The 18,829-nt window shown below is 42.7% G+C and overlaps 1 protein-coding gene across 1 annotated transcript in view; it reads left to right on the forward strand.

Annotated features, from left to right (window-relative positions):
* LOC146078292 (cytochrome P450 1A1-like) overlaps positions 1-16,875 on the forward strand; it is a 30,447-nt gene extending 13,572 nt beyond the window's left edge. Inside the window, exons 2-7 of the mRNA XM_083186098.1 lie at positions 154-960; positions 2,040-2,163; positions 3,580-3,669; positions 8,873-8,996; positions 14,097-14,183; positions 16,322-16,875. Coding sequence (XP_083042224.1) covers positions 160-960; positions 2,040-2,163; positions 3,580-3,669; positions 8,873-8,996; positions 14,097-14,183; positions 16,322-16,604 — 1,509 coding nt within the window. The 5' untranslated portion in view covers positions 154-159 and the 3' untranslated portion in view covers positions 16,605-16,875. The remainder of the gene's footprint in view (positions 1-153; positions 961-2,039; positions 2,164-3,579; positions 3,670-8,872; positions 8,997-14,096; positions 14,184-16,321) is intronic.
* The last annotated feature ends 1,954 nt before the right edge of the window (positions 16,876-18,829 follow it).

The raw sequence follows: 18,829 nt of genomic DNA on the forward strand, positions 1-18,829 counted from the left end.
TGAAAAACATGAACTTGGTCTTGATGACCGAGTTTGAGGACCACTGGTCTAGGGGAAATTCAGATACCTGTTATGGATACCTATTATCTTTATATTATCAGACTACATAAAATATATTTACGTCTTTAAAACATACAGTATTTTGTATTTCAGGAAAACATGTTCCTTTTCTCAAGTGTGGAAGTGACCCTTTCATTAGTGACATTTATTATTGTCCTCTTTTTAATGAGGACAGTCTTTAGAAAAGGCAAATGTATACCTGGACCGTGGGGCGTGCCAATCCTCGGAAATATGCTACAGATAAAAGATTTACCTCATCTGTACTTTCATAAAATGAGCAAGAAGTATGGCGATGTGTTTCTCATAAAGCTGGGAATGGTGCCTGTGGTGGTAGTTAGTGGCTTGGAGACCATTAAAAAAGTTTTACTGAAGGATGGAGATATTTTTGCTGGTCGTCCAGAACTCTACAGTTTCAGCCTGGTAACTGATGGAACAAGTCTGACTTTTTCAGAAAAGTTTGGAGATGCCTGGAAACAACATAAAAAAATAGCAAGAACATCACTGAGGGAGTTTTCCAAGTCAACAAGATCTTCATTAGCATCTTCAAGCCGCTTTGAAGAGTTTGTGACAGCAGAGGCTCAATATCTTGTGGAACTACTGCTGGCAAATTCTGAAAAGGGCTACTTCGATCCAGCACAGAATATCACATATTCTGTAACTAATGTTTTTTCTGCAATTTGTTATGGAAAGCGTTATGACCATGACGATGACGAGCTTGTTAAGCTTATACGACTTAGTGAAGATGCTCAAGAAGCATCAGGAGCCGCAGCCGCTGCTGATTTTATTCCATTTCTACGGTTCTTTCCTCTGCCTGGATTGAAAGCGCTAGTAAAAGCAGTTGACTGTTTTAACAACTTTACTAAAAAACATCTAAAAGAACATTACGAATCATATGATAAGGTTTGTAATGCTGAGATTCACACTAGTTATAAGGATCCCATTAATGTCTTATGAACTTTGTTTGCTGCTGGTTCACAGCTACCTATGTGTTGGCAGTGTTTAGCTGGACTTCTGTATCCCTAATGGCTCCTGGTCAGGTACAGTAACATCCACCATTTATCACTTAACACTTAGGGGTATATTTACTTAAGTACAGGTTTTAGTGGAGATGTTGTTCATAGCAACCAATTCTGATTATATAATATATATATATATATTATTATAATAATAATTATATATCATTTATCTAGCACCTTTAAAAAGATCGTATCTGTAATGGGTATAATCATATTGTTTACAGCAACTAGGCTGACAAGCATTAGGCCGACACCACTAGGTCGACATTGCTCGCTGTGCTCGCGATGCTTCGGGCACACTATTTTATTCTCCCACCACGCCCTAGTGTATGGTAGGGCATGAAATACCGCCTGTCGGCATATGTCGGCTCATAAAAACAGTGAAAAACAACATGTCGACCTTTTGACTTTGGACCTCGCCCATGTCAACCTAATGCTGGTGTCGACCTAATGACCTGTCGACCTAGACCCATGTCGAACTTGACCCATGTCGACCTTCCTGCATGTCGAGGGGGTGGGGCACGCCATTTTTTTTCATTTATTTATTTAATTTTCCATTTTTTTTACACTGCAGCCTGCACAAATCTGACTGATCCGTGCAGGCTTAAAGCAAATACGACAGGAAAATAAGGTGTATTTTCCTGCCGTATTTTCGTTGCCGTTTTACGCCAATTATTAGCCGTATTATCAATACGGCTGCTTAGTAAATCAGGAAATACCATTCTTTTGAATGGTGATTCCTGTCGATGGTGTAGACATTCGTATTTGTAAATTCAAATACGAATGTGCCATCTTTAGGAATACGAATTGCCGTATTTTCGGGATAGTAAATCCCGAAAATACGAATGTGTAAAAAATAGGTGTATTTCTGCCTACGAATACACCTATTTTTTACGAATTCATATTAGTAAATATCCCCCTTTGTATGAAGCATGGTATAAATATTTGTTCTTTTTACTCTAGAACCATATTCGAGATATTACTGATGCCTTAATTTACTGCTGTAATGAAAAGAAATTAAAAGATAAAGTAGCAGCTCTATCAGATGCCCAGATTTTGTCTACAGTTAATGATATTTTTGGAGCAGGTAAAAAAATATAATATTTTTTTTTCATGAAATGAAATTTATGTACAAACTAGTAAATTCACTCAGCTGCCATGCCCCCCTGCAACTTCCACTGTACCTCCCCCCAACTGCCCCTTCCTATAACTCCTGTCCCCACCTTCTCTAGACCTGTTAATTACACACTCCTTCCTCTTTGTTTTGAGAGTTGTAGTAAACGGAGTACAGTCAAAGAAGGGAAAGGTTACAAGTGGGGTACCCCAGGGATCTGTACTTGGACCAGTGCTTTTTAATATATTTATTGGTGATATTGCAAATGGAATTGAGAGTAAAATGTGCCTTTTTGCAGAAGACACAAAGGTATGCAACAGGGTAGACACACCAAGAGGGCTAAATTAGCGGAATGATCAAGAGCATGGCACCTACAGTTTAATGCCAAAAAATGCAAAATCATGCACTTGGGTCTCAAATATCCGAAGACTAAATGTAGTTTAAATGGCACTATAATGGAAACTATTGAGGAATAGGTGTCACTATTTCAGGTGACTTAAAAGCAGGTAGGCAATGTAACAAAGCAATGAAGAAGGCAAGTCAGATGCTTGGTTGCATAGGGAGAGGTATCAGCAGTAGAAAGAAACAAATAATTATGCCACTGTATAGATCATTGGTACGACCTCATCTAGAGTATTGTGTTCAGTTCTGGAGGCCATATCTCCAGAAGGATATAAATACATTAGAGACTGTACAAAGAAGGGCAACTAAAATGGTGCATGGCCTACATCACAAAACGTACCAGGAAAGACTAAAATATCTTAAAATGTATACATTAGAGCAGAAAAGGGAAAGGGGGGACATGATAGAAACTTTCAAATATATCAAGAGTTTTAACAAGGTACAGGTGGGAGACATTCTTCACAGGAAGAGGAGTAACAGAACAAGAGGAAGATTCAGGGGAATTTTGAGGAAGAATTACTTCACAGAAAGAGTAGTAGATAAGTGGAATAGCTTCCCATCAGAGGTGGTAGAGGCAAATAGAGTAGAACAATTTAAACATGCTTGGGATAGGCATATTGATATCCTTACAAAGAAATAAGGATCGAATATGGTTTGAGGTAACATGTTTTAAAAAAGGGGCAGACTAGATGGGCCAAGTGATTCTTATCTGCCATCAAATTCTATGTTTCTATGGGAGGGTTAGGATCATGCTGCTGGGGAGGAAGGTTAAAGTTAGGCTGCTGCAAGGGAGAGTTAGGGGGAGGGGTAGGAAGAGTGGGTTCTGTTGCTTTGGCACCCCTGTCGGGATTCTCTGTATTGGGATGCCAGCGTCAGTCTTTTCACCACTCGCATCCTGACTTTTGGGATAACGTATGTAGCCTACATTAAATACAGCATTCCAAAATATTACAGTATTATTTAGTTTTGTTTTTGTCTTATTTATAGGTTTTGATACAATATCTTCTGCTTTACGGTGGTCATTATTATATCTGCTGAAATTTCCTGGAATTCAAGAAAAATTACATAGAGAAATCGGTAATGATTCATGACTACATTTTATCTTCTACATACAGTATAATTTTCAGGTCCACTGCATTTTTGAAAGGAGGTGTCACACTTCCAATACCTTTAATGCACATGATTGCACATGACTTCCCACATACTGTAGGTAAATGAATAAATAAATGAGCTTACAGCAAAATATTGAAGAAAAATGTAGCTCAATACTAAAGCTTTATTCAATCACTAGTTCCCAGCCCATGCAACAACATAACAGCAATGTCGACAGCTATGCACACGGCTGCCACCAAGAATTTTGGTGTCCTCCACCCTCTCCCTCCTTCACTTACCGCCCAGCTACCCCATCCCCCCCTTCCGCTATGTTGCCTGCGCTACTCAGTGGAAGAACAAAGCCCTGCTCCCTGACATCAGATTCAGGATGCTGGCAGCCAATTAATATGCAGCACTGGGTGGTGAGCCAATCAGAGCTTGCATACCGGTAGCCACTCTGATAGGCTCACCACCCGGTGCCGCATATTAATTGGCTGCCAGCATCCTGATGTAAAGAAGCACGCGCTCTGGGAGCAGGGCTTCATTGAGCCACTGAGCAGCGCAGGCAGCACAGTGGAGGGTTGGGGTGGGCAAAATGAGTGCCGGGCCCAAGACAGCTGTACCTACAGCACCCCCCTAATGGCGGCCCAGGCTGTGCATGCCAGAACTGAATTGCTCTGCCTTTTTGGTTGCCATCTAGTGGGTGATACTTCAATTATCCCCATAGAGGTGAGGAACGGCGTTAGCCTTTTATTACTGTATATGTAGTGTGACATGATTATCTGGAAAAAACAAAAATGTTCCACCAAGGCGCTGTATACTTATGAGCAGCAGGGGTCTATAATGGTGGTCACCCAACCACCAGCAACAATTTCCAAAAACACAAGAATAGTCCCACTTGCGCTATAAGAATGGTTCCATAAAATTCCTTTGGTGTGTCCAATTCTTCTCTTACACTCGATAATATGTGGAGGGAAGGAGAAGAAATGATGTATTAATATCCCACAGGATAAAAGATGGTAAAGTCTCCTTTAAACCGTGCAGGGCATATGGAAATGGTGTATGCCAACAAAGTTCCAAACGTCCCCGAGGTTCTAATGGATGACCTCAACCGTGCAGATATGAAATAGTGCTTACATGAAAGCTTACATTCATTAGGCTATGTAGACTCCCATAAAGGTATCTTTTCACTAAGATGTCACAGTACTCCAATTCCAATAAAAACAACTTTATTAAAATGGAACAACAGCTATCAGGGATTTCCAAATCAGATCAAAAATACCAGACTGGATGTGACCCGGGTATCAACAGTGGTGGTACGATGTATGCTTGGAATATAATCCCCAAACTGAATTTTTCATAAAAATAAGACACTTGACATGATTATCTGTTCTTGGTCAATCAATTTGTATTGTAATACTTCTATACAGATGGGTTGCTCCCATCTGAGCTGCTCCGATCACAGCATCCGCCAACCGGCGTGATCTGCCAGAAGGGGGCATGCGTGCGTTGAGATGCTTGCATGGCCGATTTATGGCAGTGGACTTGCGAGCATTTGAGACACTCGCGTCACCACGTCCCATCCCCATCCGCTAGATCGCCATCTGCCAAAAATCTGCAGCTGATGCGCCGGTGGCCACAATAAGAGCATCCCCATCTGTGGTTCACAAAACCTTAAATCACAAAACATTTTAAAGTGTGCAAGCTATTATAAATACACTAGTTAAAAGCCTGTGAAAATGACGGATTAAGGCCCCATACACTTGAAAGACATTGTACCCAATCATACAATCTCGAGGGATTGTATGATGGATTGTATGATGGATTGTGTGCACATTGTGAGCACACAATCGTGCAAAGCGCTGGCCCATGGGTTGGAGGATTGGTCCTCTGATCAAACATGCTGCACATCTCATCAGGTGGGATTGGCTCCGGCATCATTTGAGTGGCAGTTTTCAGGCAGTTTAGGTGCATTATTGTATTTAATCGATTGTGAGACGACCGTTCTGCAGCAGCTAGATTGTATGATGGATTGTATGACCGATTGTGACTACATTGTGTTTCTAAAAACCACCAAGGACCACCAGGGAGTTGAAGGTCTTTCTGATATGGCCACCATTAGTCCCTCTCTACTCCTACCTCCCATCTATGTCTTTACAGCTCCCTCTGTCCATATCCAGGAAGTTTGAAACACATTATTTTGGTTTCACTTTCTATTTAGGAGTACTTTGGGCCATCGAGTGGCCTCCAGTGGTCACTGGTGGTACTTCACCCAATAAGGATTTAGCCTTTTATATATAGTTAGTGAGAAAGAGATAATCAAATTATAATTAGGCTCCATTTGCCTCCTATTCTTTCCATAATATTATAACAACAAATATGTGAAATTACAGTGAATTATTTTTGCATGTTTGGCTGTCTGCCGTTCTTTTACTTACCACAGTGGTTCCCAAATTGTGTGCTGTGAGACACCTGTGACTTAACGCATTTTGCCCCACCAACACACTCCTGATATAATAAATGTTGTATTAGTTTTATCAAACTTAGAGATATTTAATATTAATAAAATATAGAATGACAACTGATGCAAAGGTTATAAAACTATGTATTTTACTTAAATTACTAAGAGTGACGCACAAATATTTTGAGTTAGCTGAATCCTAATGTTACACTTCCCAGCATTTAGCTTAAGGTGACTAGGGAACCAAGGGCCTAATTTAGCATTAGTTGTTGATCGGCAATGAAAAAGTGCTGAGTAAGCAAAAGTCTTGTTTGTGTAGGAAGAGTAGATACTGTATGTAGTTCTTCGAAACTTCAATGAACCTACAGTTGTCCGCCGGCACACTGTCCTTTGGTATCTGATGGACGGCAATTCAGCAGACGTGGACGTGCAAGCCACACACATGCGAGAATGGGGCGCCCGAGCATCTCCGACGCGCCTGAGCGTAGTTAGTGGCGCAGGCTGTGTAGCAACCAAACGGGCCTCCGACAAATCCATCCTGAATAAGTAGAACAATTTTTCTTTAAAAAGGGGCACCCACAGACAAATTATGTCATCTTCATTCTCATACAATTAATTACAATCCATTACTAACTTTAGACAGTAGATGGCAGTAGTACTTTTTAAGTATAAAATATGATTTTATATACAACATATTGGTCAGTGGGAAATGGTTGTTAGGTCCACACCATTAAGGTCGACCATTGAAGGTTGAAACATGAAAAAAGGTTGACATGCCTAACAAGCATTAGGTCAACATTGGGAAGACCGGCAGTCAAAAGGTCAACATGGGTTTTTCATGTTTTTTTTTTTTTTTGGAGCCAACACATGCCGACAGGCGGTATTTCATGCCCTACCATACACTAGGCTGTGGAGGGAGAATAAAATAGTGTGCTGAGTATAACTAGACACTGAGCTCGAAGACTGTGTCGACATTCGGTACAATTAAAAAAAAAAAAAAAACATGTCAACATTTTGGCTGCTGACCTTCCCAAAGCTTGCTAACCAGTCTCTGGTGACAGGCGGCTACCTGCTCCAAGAACAGGGCGGGTAGCTGACATCCGGTGACATCAGCCACCCGCCCTCGGAAGCCGGATGGCAACCCCCGTTCACAAGGAGATGCCCAGTGTTTTCCTGGGCCCACCCAGCGTTTTCGTGGGTATGCCCAGGAAATGCAGTGCGTTCACATATGAACGCCCCCTGCCCGTCTCCTACATGCCCCCACTGTTTGCGAACACCTTGGGGACTATGCAAGTCTCCGAAGGCACCTGTGTTGAAGCTCTGCACATGGGCATAAGCGATTATGAGCATGTGCAGAGCTTTACCATCGAACTCCCCGTGTGAACGCATGGGTGAGTTCGCAAATCAGAATCACACCCTTTATCCCATATCTGACATGCTATCGAACTATGGGCCTAATTCAGTCCTGATTGCTGCCCTGCGATGAGATATCTACAACTCGCAACAAATCATGCCAATCGGAGAATAGCTGCAAATCAATATGCAACTCGGTCACCATCTAATTAGTTTCCCAGTCTATGCAGTCTGTGTGTAACCCATAACCTACTCTGTCTGTGCGAAGGAAACAGGTTGATTGAGGCCTGAGCTGACGTCACACGCCCTCCTTGAAAACACCTGGTTTTCTTTGACACTCCCAGAATAACAGCCAGTTAACATCCTTAAACGTTGGCATATTGTTAGTGAAACAGCAGCCAGCTTGCGATAAAAAAAATCACAGATTTTTCACACTGTTTGGCATTACTGATGTGTACTATGATCAGTGTGCATGAGCATGAATTCAATAATCGTTGCATGAATTTCAATAAACAGCAATCAGGTCTGAATAACCCCCAATAGTGGGTCCTTTTTTGACTGATAAAACTGTCCTAAAAACACAGTTTTCACTTTTATTTATTTTATATATTTTGTTATGCAATATACAGTTCAGTATAAAGGCTTTGCAAGCCCTTATGATTAATTATATGAAATCTTATGTAAGGTTTATATATAATAAAGCTCATTGCAAATAAAGGTATTTACATACCTCCCAACTGTCTCCTTTTTAGCGGGACCATCCCGGTATTTTGGGACGGTCCTACCCCCCACCCGGGGCCAGTAGTGTCCCGCGGCAGGGGGGGGGGGGGCAGTTGGGAGTCCCCCCAGTCTGAAGGGTATAGACGCTGTGTGCATGCGCACAGCGTCTATTCAGCGGCACAGAGGGCGGAAACCGAGGCGTGGCCAGACGGTAGCCTCATTTGCATAGACCCCATTCACATAGGCCACTTCGCTCGAGTGTCCCTCTTCATGGGGAAGAAGAAGTTCGGAGGTATGTATTTAGTATACTGTAGCTGTGCAAAAAGAATATTATATGAAGATATATGGGGCATTCTATCCGGCATTCTAGCTGCCTCCTCTGAGGGCAATAAGGGCTTCTGTGAGTTTTCAACAAGTCTGCACGATGTTTAAAAATATCCGATAGACTCATTGGAAACTCGCATATGCCTTATTATATATCTGCTAACTCACAGTACAAAGTCAGTCTATAACAAAATATGTGTGAAGCATTTACAGTAGTACACCTTTCTGTTGGGATTTAATAGATTTAGTGTCATTGTGTTTAAGGTACAGTATAAAGTGTAAAATAAATATACAAAAATAAACCATGTGTGTTATTTCTTTTTTGCACAGAGAATAAAATTGGACATGGCAGGATTCCGAGATCAGAAGACAGAGGAGAATTGCATTACACAGAAGCATTTATACATGAGGTTTTCAGGCATTCTTCATTTGCACCATTTACTCTCCCACACTGGTACATTTTTAAGGAATACTCTAACATACTGTTTACCATATTTTGCATTCTATTTTTCAATTGTATTATTAATTTATCTTAGAGAAAAATATATTGCTGACAAAAATCCTTCTTAGATGGACAAAACCATGTGCACTGCAGGGGGGCAGATGTAAAATGTGCAGAGAAAATTAGATTTGGGTGAGTTATTTTGTTTCTGTGCAGGGTAAATACTGACTGCTTTATTTTTACACTGCAATACAGATCTCACTTTGAAGTAAAACCCCACCCAAATCTAATTCTCTCTGCACAAGTAACATCTGCCCCACCTGCAGTGCGCATGGTTTTGTCCATCTAAGAAGGAATTTGTCAGAAAGAGTGAACTAGAATGAGGCCCATAGTGTACTGTGGGAGGGGTCTGGTATAGCGGACCGCTGGCATCTAGATCAACAATCACGTGGCAGACCACTCTTGGTCAAACACGTCTAGATAGTCAACAGCATCTACACTGACAGTCACAGTAAGGTGAACGACAGTCAGCTGGAGCCGTAGGGCAATATTGATGGCGCCTGTAGGGCCCTGATTCCCTGTGACAGAACCCCTCTTTTTCACTATAAATATTATTACAATAATACAATAAGAAACTTACAAATATCATTTTTCATTATTCTAATAATTTTTGCAATCAAAACTCACCACCAAATCATGTGTTTGTAAATCTGACTCTTATACTAGCCAGTGCTTCCCCAGCCACTGACCTGTACTTCACTGCAACCTACAGTATATATAGTGTTGGACTGGGGCATGAAGGGCCCACCAGGGAAATACACTCAGAGGGGCCCACCAAGGGGCGTGGTCTTTTTGAAGGGGTGTGGCCAGCTGACCAGAGAGGAGTGGCTAATCATCATAGGTGCCCCCTCGCATAGTAGATAGTATATAAAGAAAACAAAATGTGCCTTTCAAATAAGACCAGTTTCACTCATGCAACCGTGTTAATATAACTACAGAGATAAAACTACCTTGCTGCAGGCAGTGAATTGGACTCCAGTGGTGCGGGCTAGGGGGTGCTTCCAGTGGTGATGGCGGGAAGCTCACACAGCGTGTGACGAAGCAACCTGCTGTCTCCGTGTACACTGCAAGGGTAGGCGGGTCCAGACGCATAAAAAAAGAGAAATGTGCCAGCACTGGCTGTTTTAAGAAATTTGCAATACGCGGTTCTGAATATAACAATTTATTAATAACATCAGATTAAAAACAAATAATATACTAAAAAGGTGAATCACTCTAGATGGTGCAGTTCATAGCACTGAATTTTGCATCAATATCACAGAATGATCTAGTTAGATCTGTAACAGGAATAATGGATTTGAATAATAGGCTGTATATTACCATCCCATTGTGCCTGGTGGTTTTTGGAGCCAGGATCTAGTGAAACTGTGTCCTGTGGTTTGTCCTATGATTTCAAGGACTCAAGGTTCCCAAATAGAATGTCCTCTTGTTTGTCGTCTGGACGAAATTAGGGATCAAGCGGTTATCCCAAGAATATTTGTAATCCAGGAAATTAGGAGGGTCATCTATGGGGTGGATGGACACGTCACTTGTAGATGGATGGATGCCAAGAAAAACAGCAATTTTCAGTGGTGCTCAACGCGTTTCCCCGGTATCACGCGACGTGTGTCATGTGACGTCCACCCGCAGCCCGCCGTAGTGGGAATGGAGACCACCGCTGCCCAGCTTGTCAGTCAGCTGCCGCCTCCACCGCTACTAGTGGGATGCCATTGACTACCCGGTGGCGTTAATAAGACTACCCGGCAGCATTAATAATAATAAAAAATAGTGTCAGGCCCCTCCCCCTTTAAAAGTGGGTGGAGTTATAAATCAATGGGGCCCACCAGGGAATCCCCCGGTTCCCTGCTGGGCCAGTCCGAGTATATTATGAGATATATTATTATTACTTAAATAATATGAAATGGGAGTTTTCACACTATTCAAATATTATTTTAGTACCACTGTAATTGATTAAAGGGATTTTGGAGCAATTTTTCGTGAAAAACTGCTCCAACCCCTTTAATGCACATTTATTAGTAGCTAGATTGCATTTCCCATACTTGAAATGTGATCTGGCCGAATTTACTAAATAACACCACAGTGAACCCTGTGGTAATAACACCATCCTGAGATAGTGTAATTACAGGGCTTACTGCATTATCTCTACCCCTGCACAGATTTCTCTACCCACTGGCAAAGAAATCTGTGCTGGGATCCAACACAGGCTGATCACTGTGACAGAGCTCTCTCACAAGCTTAGACCCTGCTTGTAATAATTGACAGAGCCATGCAATGTAATCAATTATCTCATTGTGGGTTGGGGTGATTTTATCACATCCACGTCTAGTATTGTTATAATATTGCCTTATAGTCTTGAGTAAAGTGTACATATAGATGGGAGAAAAGGAGGTCGATAACGACCCACAGAATCATGCATTGTTATTGTTTATACACACTGGACTATATGCACAATAACATTGTTAACAATATAGTTATCCTGCATATTGGCTGCCTTTATAGCTAAGTGTGTACGGGGCTATAGACTCCATCTTTATTATAATCTCCAACCCATAGACTCCACATTTGTTACGTTCTTTAACCCATAGAGTCCTGCTTTGCTCCCTTTGCCAACCCATAAGGTCACAGGTTTTTTAGTAAAGGCATAACCGTGCCAAACCAGATTGCTGCACCGTATACCACCCAGGGATGCTAACCCCACATCCAAGCATAAACAACCACAACAGAGGTGGACAATGATGCGCTGTCTCTAAATTAAGGTGTGATGTTCACTCCTCTTTCGTTGAATAGATGTTTCTCCACAGGTAAGTACCCACATAAGAAGCAAGAAAATAGAGAAAGATGGATAAGTCAACAGTCCACTGGATAATCTTTAATAAATGGAAAAATCCTTTACACTGTCCTGTATTACAGGCCTTATATGCCCATAAAGTTATCTTTTTAAAACACTGAATGCTCCGATTCCCATGAAGTGCACGCGTACCTTATAGTGGTGCCCTTTTTTCACCAAAAAGGTTTCTTTGCTCCCAGGTCTCCAGACAATCAATAATGAAGCGTCAGTCCAGACTCAATTGCAAGCAATAAGACAATTCTTTTATTCCAAATGTCCATTCAGCATACAATAAAAAATACAATAAAAATATATATAAAATAAAAAAAAAACATACACTAGAAGGTTGTTTTTTTTGCCGAATGGCCAATTTCTGACTGATTGGACGATTTTTACAGCAAAATCGCCCAAAAAGCGGTAGAATATCGGTTGATCTCGATCGTATGCGTGCTTCCATGGATCTTTTGATAAATCTTCTGATCTTACATGCTACATGTAAGATCAGAAGATTTAGCAAAATATCCATAGGAAGGCACATCGGATTTTAAGATAAATCGTTGGTAAAGATGTGCGCTTGTCTGAAATCTTTTGTGCAGGAAGGACAAAAGATTTTAATGGTAACTGTATGTGCACATCTTAAGATCGCAGATCTTTCTAGTGTGTGGGCACCTATAGTCTCCAGCCAGTGGCGTAACTAGATACATGTGGGCTCCATAACAAAAGTTTGTAAGGGCACCTATTTATCCCTATTTATCACCTAATGCTGAAAAATGTATACAGCACATGATACTTTGACAGGCAAAGTGGGCCCCTCTCAGCTCTGGGCCCCATAGCAGCTGCACCCCCTGCACCTATGGTAGTTACGCCCTTGTCTCCAGCCTTGTCGTCCTTCTCAGCCATATGTTCAAGCTTTATTATCTGTACTCTTTACCTAGAAGGGCGCCCACGATTTTGATCGTGGGCATCGTTAGTGAAAAAAAAAATTGCGTCGGTCGCATCGCATGCGACCAAAAAATCGCATGCGATGCGACCGACGCGATGCCCGCGATCTCCCATAGGGAACAATGTTAAATGTCCCAATTGACCCGATTTTCCTGTTCAATGCCTCAATTGACCGGATTTTCCATAGGAAACAATGTTAAATGGGCCACAGAGGCCAAATAGGCACCCTGAAGTGTGAAATGACCCCCACAATTGTTAACGCCACCCCACGATCAACGTGAACCCGAAGCGTGGCGAGCGCAGCGAGCCCGCGAGGGGCGGCGGTACGCGTCCTACGACCTTTTCATACCCCCACTATCCACGTCGGCGTGGAGTTGAGAATAGAAAGTGTGGCGAGCGCAGCGAGCCACCGAGCCCGAAGCATGGCGAGCGGACGCGGACAGCTGTGAAGCCCGCGAGGGGACGCAGATACCTGTGAAGGTATCCGCGGCCCCTCGCGGGGCTCGCTGCGCTCGCCACGCTTCGGGCTCGGTGGCTCGCTGCGCTTGCCACATCTTTCTATTCTCAACTCCACGCCGACGTGGATAGTGGGGGTATGAAAAGGTCATAGGACGCGTACCGCCACCCCTCGCGGGCGCGCTGCGTTCGCCACGCTTCGGGTTCACGTTGATCGTGGGGTGGCGTTAACAATTGTGGGGGCCATTTCACACTTCAGGGTGCCTATTTGGCCTCTTTGGGCCATTTAACATTGTTTCCTATGGAAAAATCGGGTCAATTGAGGCATTGAACAGGAAAATCGGGTCAATTGGGACATTTAACATTGTTCCCTATGGGAAATCGCGGGCATCGCGTCGGTCGCATCGCATGCGATTTTTTAGTGCATGCGATGCCCACGATGGGCGCCCTTCTAGGTAAAGAGTACCTTATTATCCTCTTCAACCATAGACTCCAGCTTTTTTACCCTCTCCAATTATCACAGTACAGGGCCTCTGGCTATATTCTGATGCCTTTTCTGGGGTGTGGATCATTTGATCTACAACAACTAGGTCGACAAGCATTAGGTCGACACCACTAGGTCGACATGCAGCAAGTTCGACATGGGTCTAGGTCGACATATGTCAAGGTGGACATGGGTCAGTCCTGTCTATGAAGGGTTCCAGCAATACCTCTCAATTGCAGTTTGGTTTTGAATGCAAAGTGTCAAGTACACATTAATTCACGTCTGAGTTAACACTTCATAAACTTTTATTTCTAAATACATTTTTATTGATTTTAAATTTCAGCACAACCAGGGACACTTTTCTAAATGGCTATTTCATACCCAAGAATACCTGCGTTTTCGTGCTCATATACCAAGTCAATTGTGATCCGTAAGTATAACGGTATTAAAATCTGAGTTACTGTACACCTGAAAATGTATACCTTCTTGAACAGTACATAGTGTGAAAGTGATGTAGAATATTTAATATTTCCTTTTCATTCAACTTGTTTCTTTCCGGTATTATACATTTTAACAAGAATATTTAAATTGTGATTGTCCCATACTATAACTATTTATTTATTAACAGTTTCTTATATAGCGCACACATATTCCACAGCACTTTACAGAGCATATTGGAACATTCACATCAGTCCCTGCCCCAGTGGAGCTTACAATCTATATTCTCTACCACATGCACACACACACACAGACGTTCTAGGGTTAATTTGTTGGGAGCCAATTAGCCTACCAGTATATTTTTGGGGGAGGAAACCCACACAAGTACGGGGAGAATATACAAACTCTGCACAGTTAGGGCCATGATGGGGATCGAACCCATGACCTCAGTGCTGTGAGGCAGTAATGCTAACCTTTACACCATCCGTACTGCCCAAAACCTATAATTACTATGTCACGTTTAGTAAATCATTAAGAAAATCAACAGATAGGTGTACTATACATACTAATATAGCATTTAGTCTCACATACTGTATGTGCATGTTAAGCATACGGAAGCATTTTTTCTGTAGAAAACTATACATACACTGTACAAAAATGTGTAGGACAATTTTGTTCTCAAAATGGACAAAACTGTGTTAAACTGCAGGGGGGCAGATGTAACATGCACAGAGAGTTAGGATTGGGGGAGTTATTTTGTTTCTCTGCAGGGTAAATGTATTTTTACACTGCAATTTAGATTTCAGTTTCCACAAAACCACCCATCTGCCCCACCTGCAGTGCACATGGTTTTGACCATTTTTAGAACAAATCTGCCTGCGATCTGAATTAGGCCCTAAATGGTAAACATGCAAAAGGTAGTTTTGGAGTGTCATTTTGTATGTTTCATCATATATAACCCCAACGTAGACCTCAGTGTACACCCCAGTGTACCATGGGACACTAGCTTTGCTTGCCATGCTTCGGGAATTTGGCTCGCTCCGCTACTACAGCTCCTGCCACAGGTTACTATTCCCAATCATGGCCCACATGGATGGGAATAGTTGACCTTTTGAACCTGTCAACCTTTTGCACATGTCGACCTTTGACATACTCATCCTTTTATATATCGACCTTTTGAAAATGTCGACCTATTACATGTGGACCATTGGACTGTCTAACTCAGGCATGTCCAACGTTGGCCCTCCAGATGTTTTGAAACTACACATCCCAGCATGCTTTGCAATAGTTTTAGCATTCTCTAATAGCAAAACTGTGGCAAAGCATGCTGGGATGTGTAGTTTCACAACATCTGGAGGGCCAACGTTGGACATGCCTGGTCTAACTAGAGGCTGTCTATCCAACAGTGGCGGCTATTACCTCTGCAGAGGACAGGGGCTTCTTGATATTGGCCCCCCTGCTGCCGCTGCTGATGCGCTCATCCCCACAGCTGCCACCACCAGGGTCCCTGTCCAAGCCGCCAGTCCCCGCTGTAGGGTCGATGCATGCGCAGTAGCTTCTTCGGTACTGCACATGCGCCGTCCCCAGCCTCTATGAGCTGTTTTTGCAGCAGCCCCAAGAGGCATATTGTGCATTATTTACCTTGCAAAGTGCATGTGCAGAACCCGGTTTTTATGGTCTGCCGATCAGCAGCCCATGTAGAAGCATCACGGAGGGAGGGAACACCTCTAAATGGGACTGCCTTGGGGAACTGGCAGGTCAGACTTCCAATAGGAAGTCACTGTCAGTCACAGTGAAGCCAGTGCAGTCTCACAGACTGCATCTGGGTTCACTTAGGCAGGGAACAGTGGTGGATTTTACATGGGGGGGGGCCTGCCGCCCATAGGTAAAAACCGCCACTGCTATCCAATGTGTGTAACCAATATATTCCATGCAATACAGAAACACAAGTTACAGTATCATTCCTTTAATGTATTATTTATTAATTTAACGCTGTCCTGAATCATTTGAAATGACAGGTGTATATTTTATGATAATGATTGCGTTCGTTAAAAAATATATTTTCATTGCATTTTTATACAAATAAAATTGTGTATTTTTATAACCTCAGTCTATTTTTATGTGTAATAGAGCATTATGGGAGGAACCAAGTTGCTTTAAACCTGAACGGTTTCTAGATAAGGAGGGGAGATTTGACAAACAACTTGCCCAAAATGTCATTCCCTTCGGATTGGGGGTCCGCAAATGTTTGGGAGAAGAAGTTGCCCGTATTGAACTGTTTTTGATGCTGACACTTATTTTGCAAAGACTTCGATTGGAAAAGAATCCAGCAGATGAATTAACCTTTACGCCAGTTAATGGAATGAACCTCAAGCCTCAAAAATATGTGATGAAAGCACTGTCCCGTAATTAACTTTGTTTTGTCCTATCCAAAATAATTTCTAGACCTGGAACAACTGTACAATGATTCAGCTACAGTATCTGTTTAACCTAAAATCAGTTCTAGATATTTCTGTTTTGTTTTTTTTACAAAATGTAAATACTCAATATAAGACCTTTTCTGTATCGGAGAATGAAAACTAAAAATGTCATTGTTTTGCTTTAAAAAAGAAAACGGTACTTGTTTCCTATCTGGGCGCCCAGGTTTTCTACGTACGGCACCGTAATGAAATCGGATCGCATCGCATCGTACACATACACGATATTGAACGATGCGATGCGATGCGATGCGATCCGATTCGATTTCCCATAGGAAACAATGTGAAATGGCTCAATTTAGCCAAATTCTCATAGGAACAATAGTAAATGGGCCAAAAACACCCCTGAACATTGAAATGTCCCCCCAAAAGTAGTTTACGCCACCCCGCCATCAACGTGAACCCGAAGCGTGGCGAGCGCAGCGAGCCCGCGAGGGGCGGCGGTACGCGTCCTCCGACCTTTTCATGCCCTACTATCCACGTCGGCGTGGAGTGAGAATAGAATAGTGTGGCGAGCGCAGCGAGCCACCGAGCCCGAAGCGTGGCGAGCGTAGCGAGCCCCGCGAGGGGACGCGGATACCTTCACAGTTATACGCGTCCCCTCGCGGGCGACGCGGACACCTGGGAAGCCCGCGAAGGGACGCGTTTACCTGTGAAGGTATCCGCGTCCCCTCGCGGGGCTCGCTGCGCTCGCCACGCTTCGGGCTCGGTGGCTCGCTGCGCTCGCCACACTATTCTATTCTCACTCCACGCCGACGTGGATAGTAGGGCATGAAAAGGTCGGAGGACGCGTACCGCCGCCCCTCGCGGGCTCGCTGCGCTCGCCACGCTTCGGGTTCACGTTGATGGCGGGGTGGCGTCAACTACTTTTGGGGGGACATTTCAATGTTCAGGGGTGTTTTTGGCCCATTTACTATTGTTCCTATGATAATTTGGCTAAATTGAGCCATTTCACATTGTTTCCTATGGGAAATCGAATCGGATCGCATCGCATCGCATCGCATCGTTCAATATCGTGTATGTGTACGATGCGATGCGATCCGATTTCTCTACGGAGAATAGCATGGTGCGCAATTAACTTAGTGGGCGCCCAGATAGGAAACAAGTACCAAAAAAACATTATTGCATTTTATTCATTTCTAAGAATAGCAATGTATCAACATGTGAATTAACAAATATATAATTCTGATTATTTCATATAGCGGTTGTATTGGTGTTATTACAGCTTAATTCAAGTTCGATATTTTGCCCCGAGGGGTATATACTTTATATATGGGCTCAATCTGCAGTTTGAAAATCAAAATTTGAATAGGTATGCATTAAAATGTTAAAGCCAAAATCAGATACCTCTCAAAATAATCAGGATACAGTCCTGTTTAGAAAGACGAAACGAAACAGTGTAGTAGGGTGGTTAGGTTATAACCTTTTCTATGGCCGGGATGTTATGTCAGCCAATTTTAGCGGCCACAAAAATAAATCTCCCAAAGATGGACAACCACAATTATACATGAAATATAGACAAGCAGCACAGTGCAGATTTGCTTGCACTGGCTGCAAATGGATGTTTAACATAAACATCCATTCGCAGGCTAGGGGGGAACCACCATCATCATTTGTCCTCTGCCCACAATGTACCCCAAATAGTTATCCTCAACGATACCAATGGCACATTTCTCAGGGTTGGCAGTAAACCCATGTGCCTGTAGAGACTGTAAAATGGATTCTACCTTTGGTAGGTGTAACTCCCAGTCAGAGCTGAAAATAACAATGTCATATAAATATGCAGCTGCATGTTCCCTGTGGGGCCGCAGCAACTTATTCATAGCTCTCTGGAAGGTTGCTGGGGCTTCATGTAAACCAAATGGGAGTTCTTTATACTGGAATACGCCCTCTGGGGTAGAGAAGGCTGTTTTTGCCTTAGCAGCTTCTGTTAACGGAATCTGCCAGCAACCTTTTCTCAAATCAAGTGTAGTGAGATACTGACTATTGGCTAAATTTACTACCAACTCATCAACCCGGGGCATAAGGGTGGATTACAAGCATGTGGATTGCTGTTTAATCAGTGTATTTTAGGCTGTATAGCCTTCTGTTTGTATAGCATTCATAGCTGTAAAGTATTTTTAGTGTTAAGTATTTCATATTAATATAACCTTGGAGATAC

The sequence above is a fragment of the Crinia signifera genome, chromosome 1 (genome assembly GCF_055691185.1).
Source record: "Crinia signifera chromosome 1, ASM5569118v1, whole genome shotgun sequence".
Classification (NCBI taxonomy): domain Eukaryota; kingdom Metazoa; phylum Chordata; class Amphibia; order Anura; family Myobatrachidae; genus Crinia; species Crinia signifera.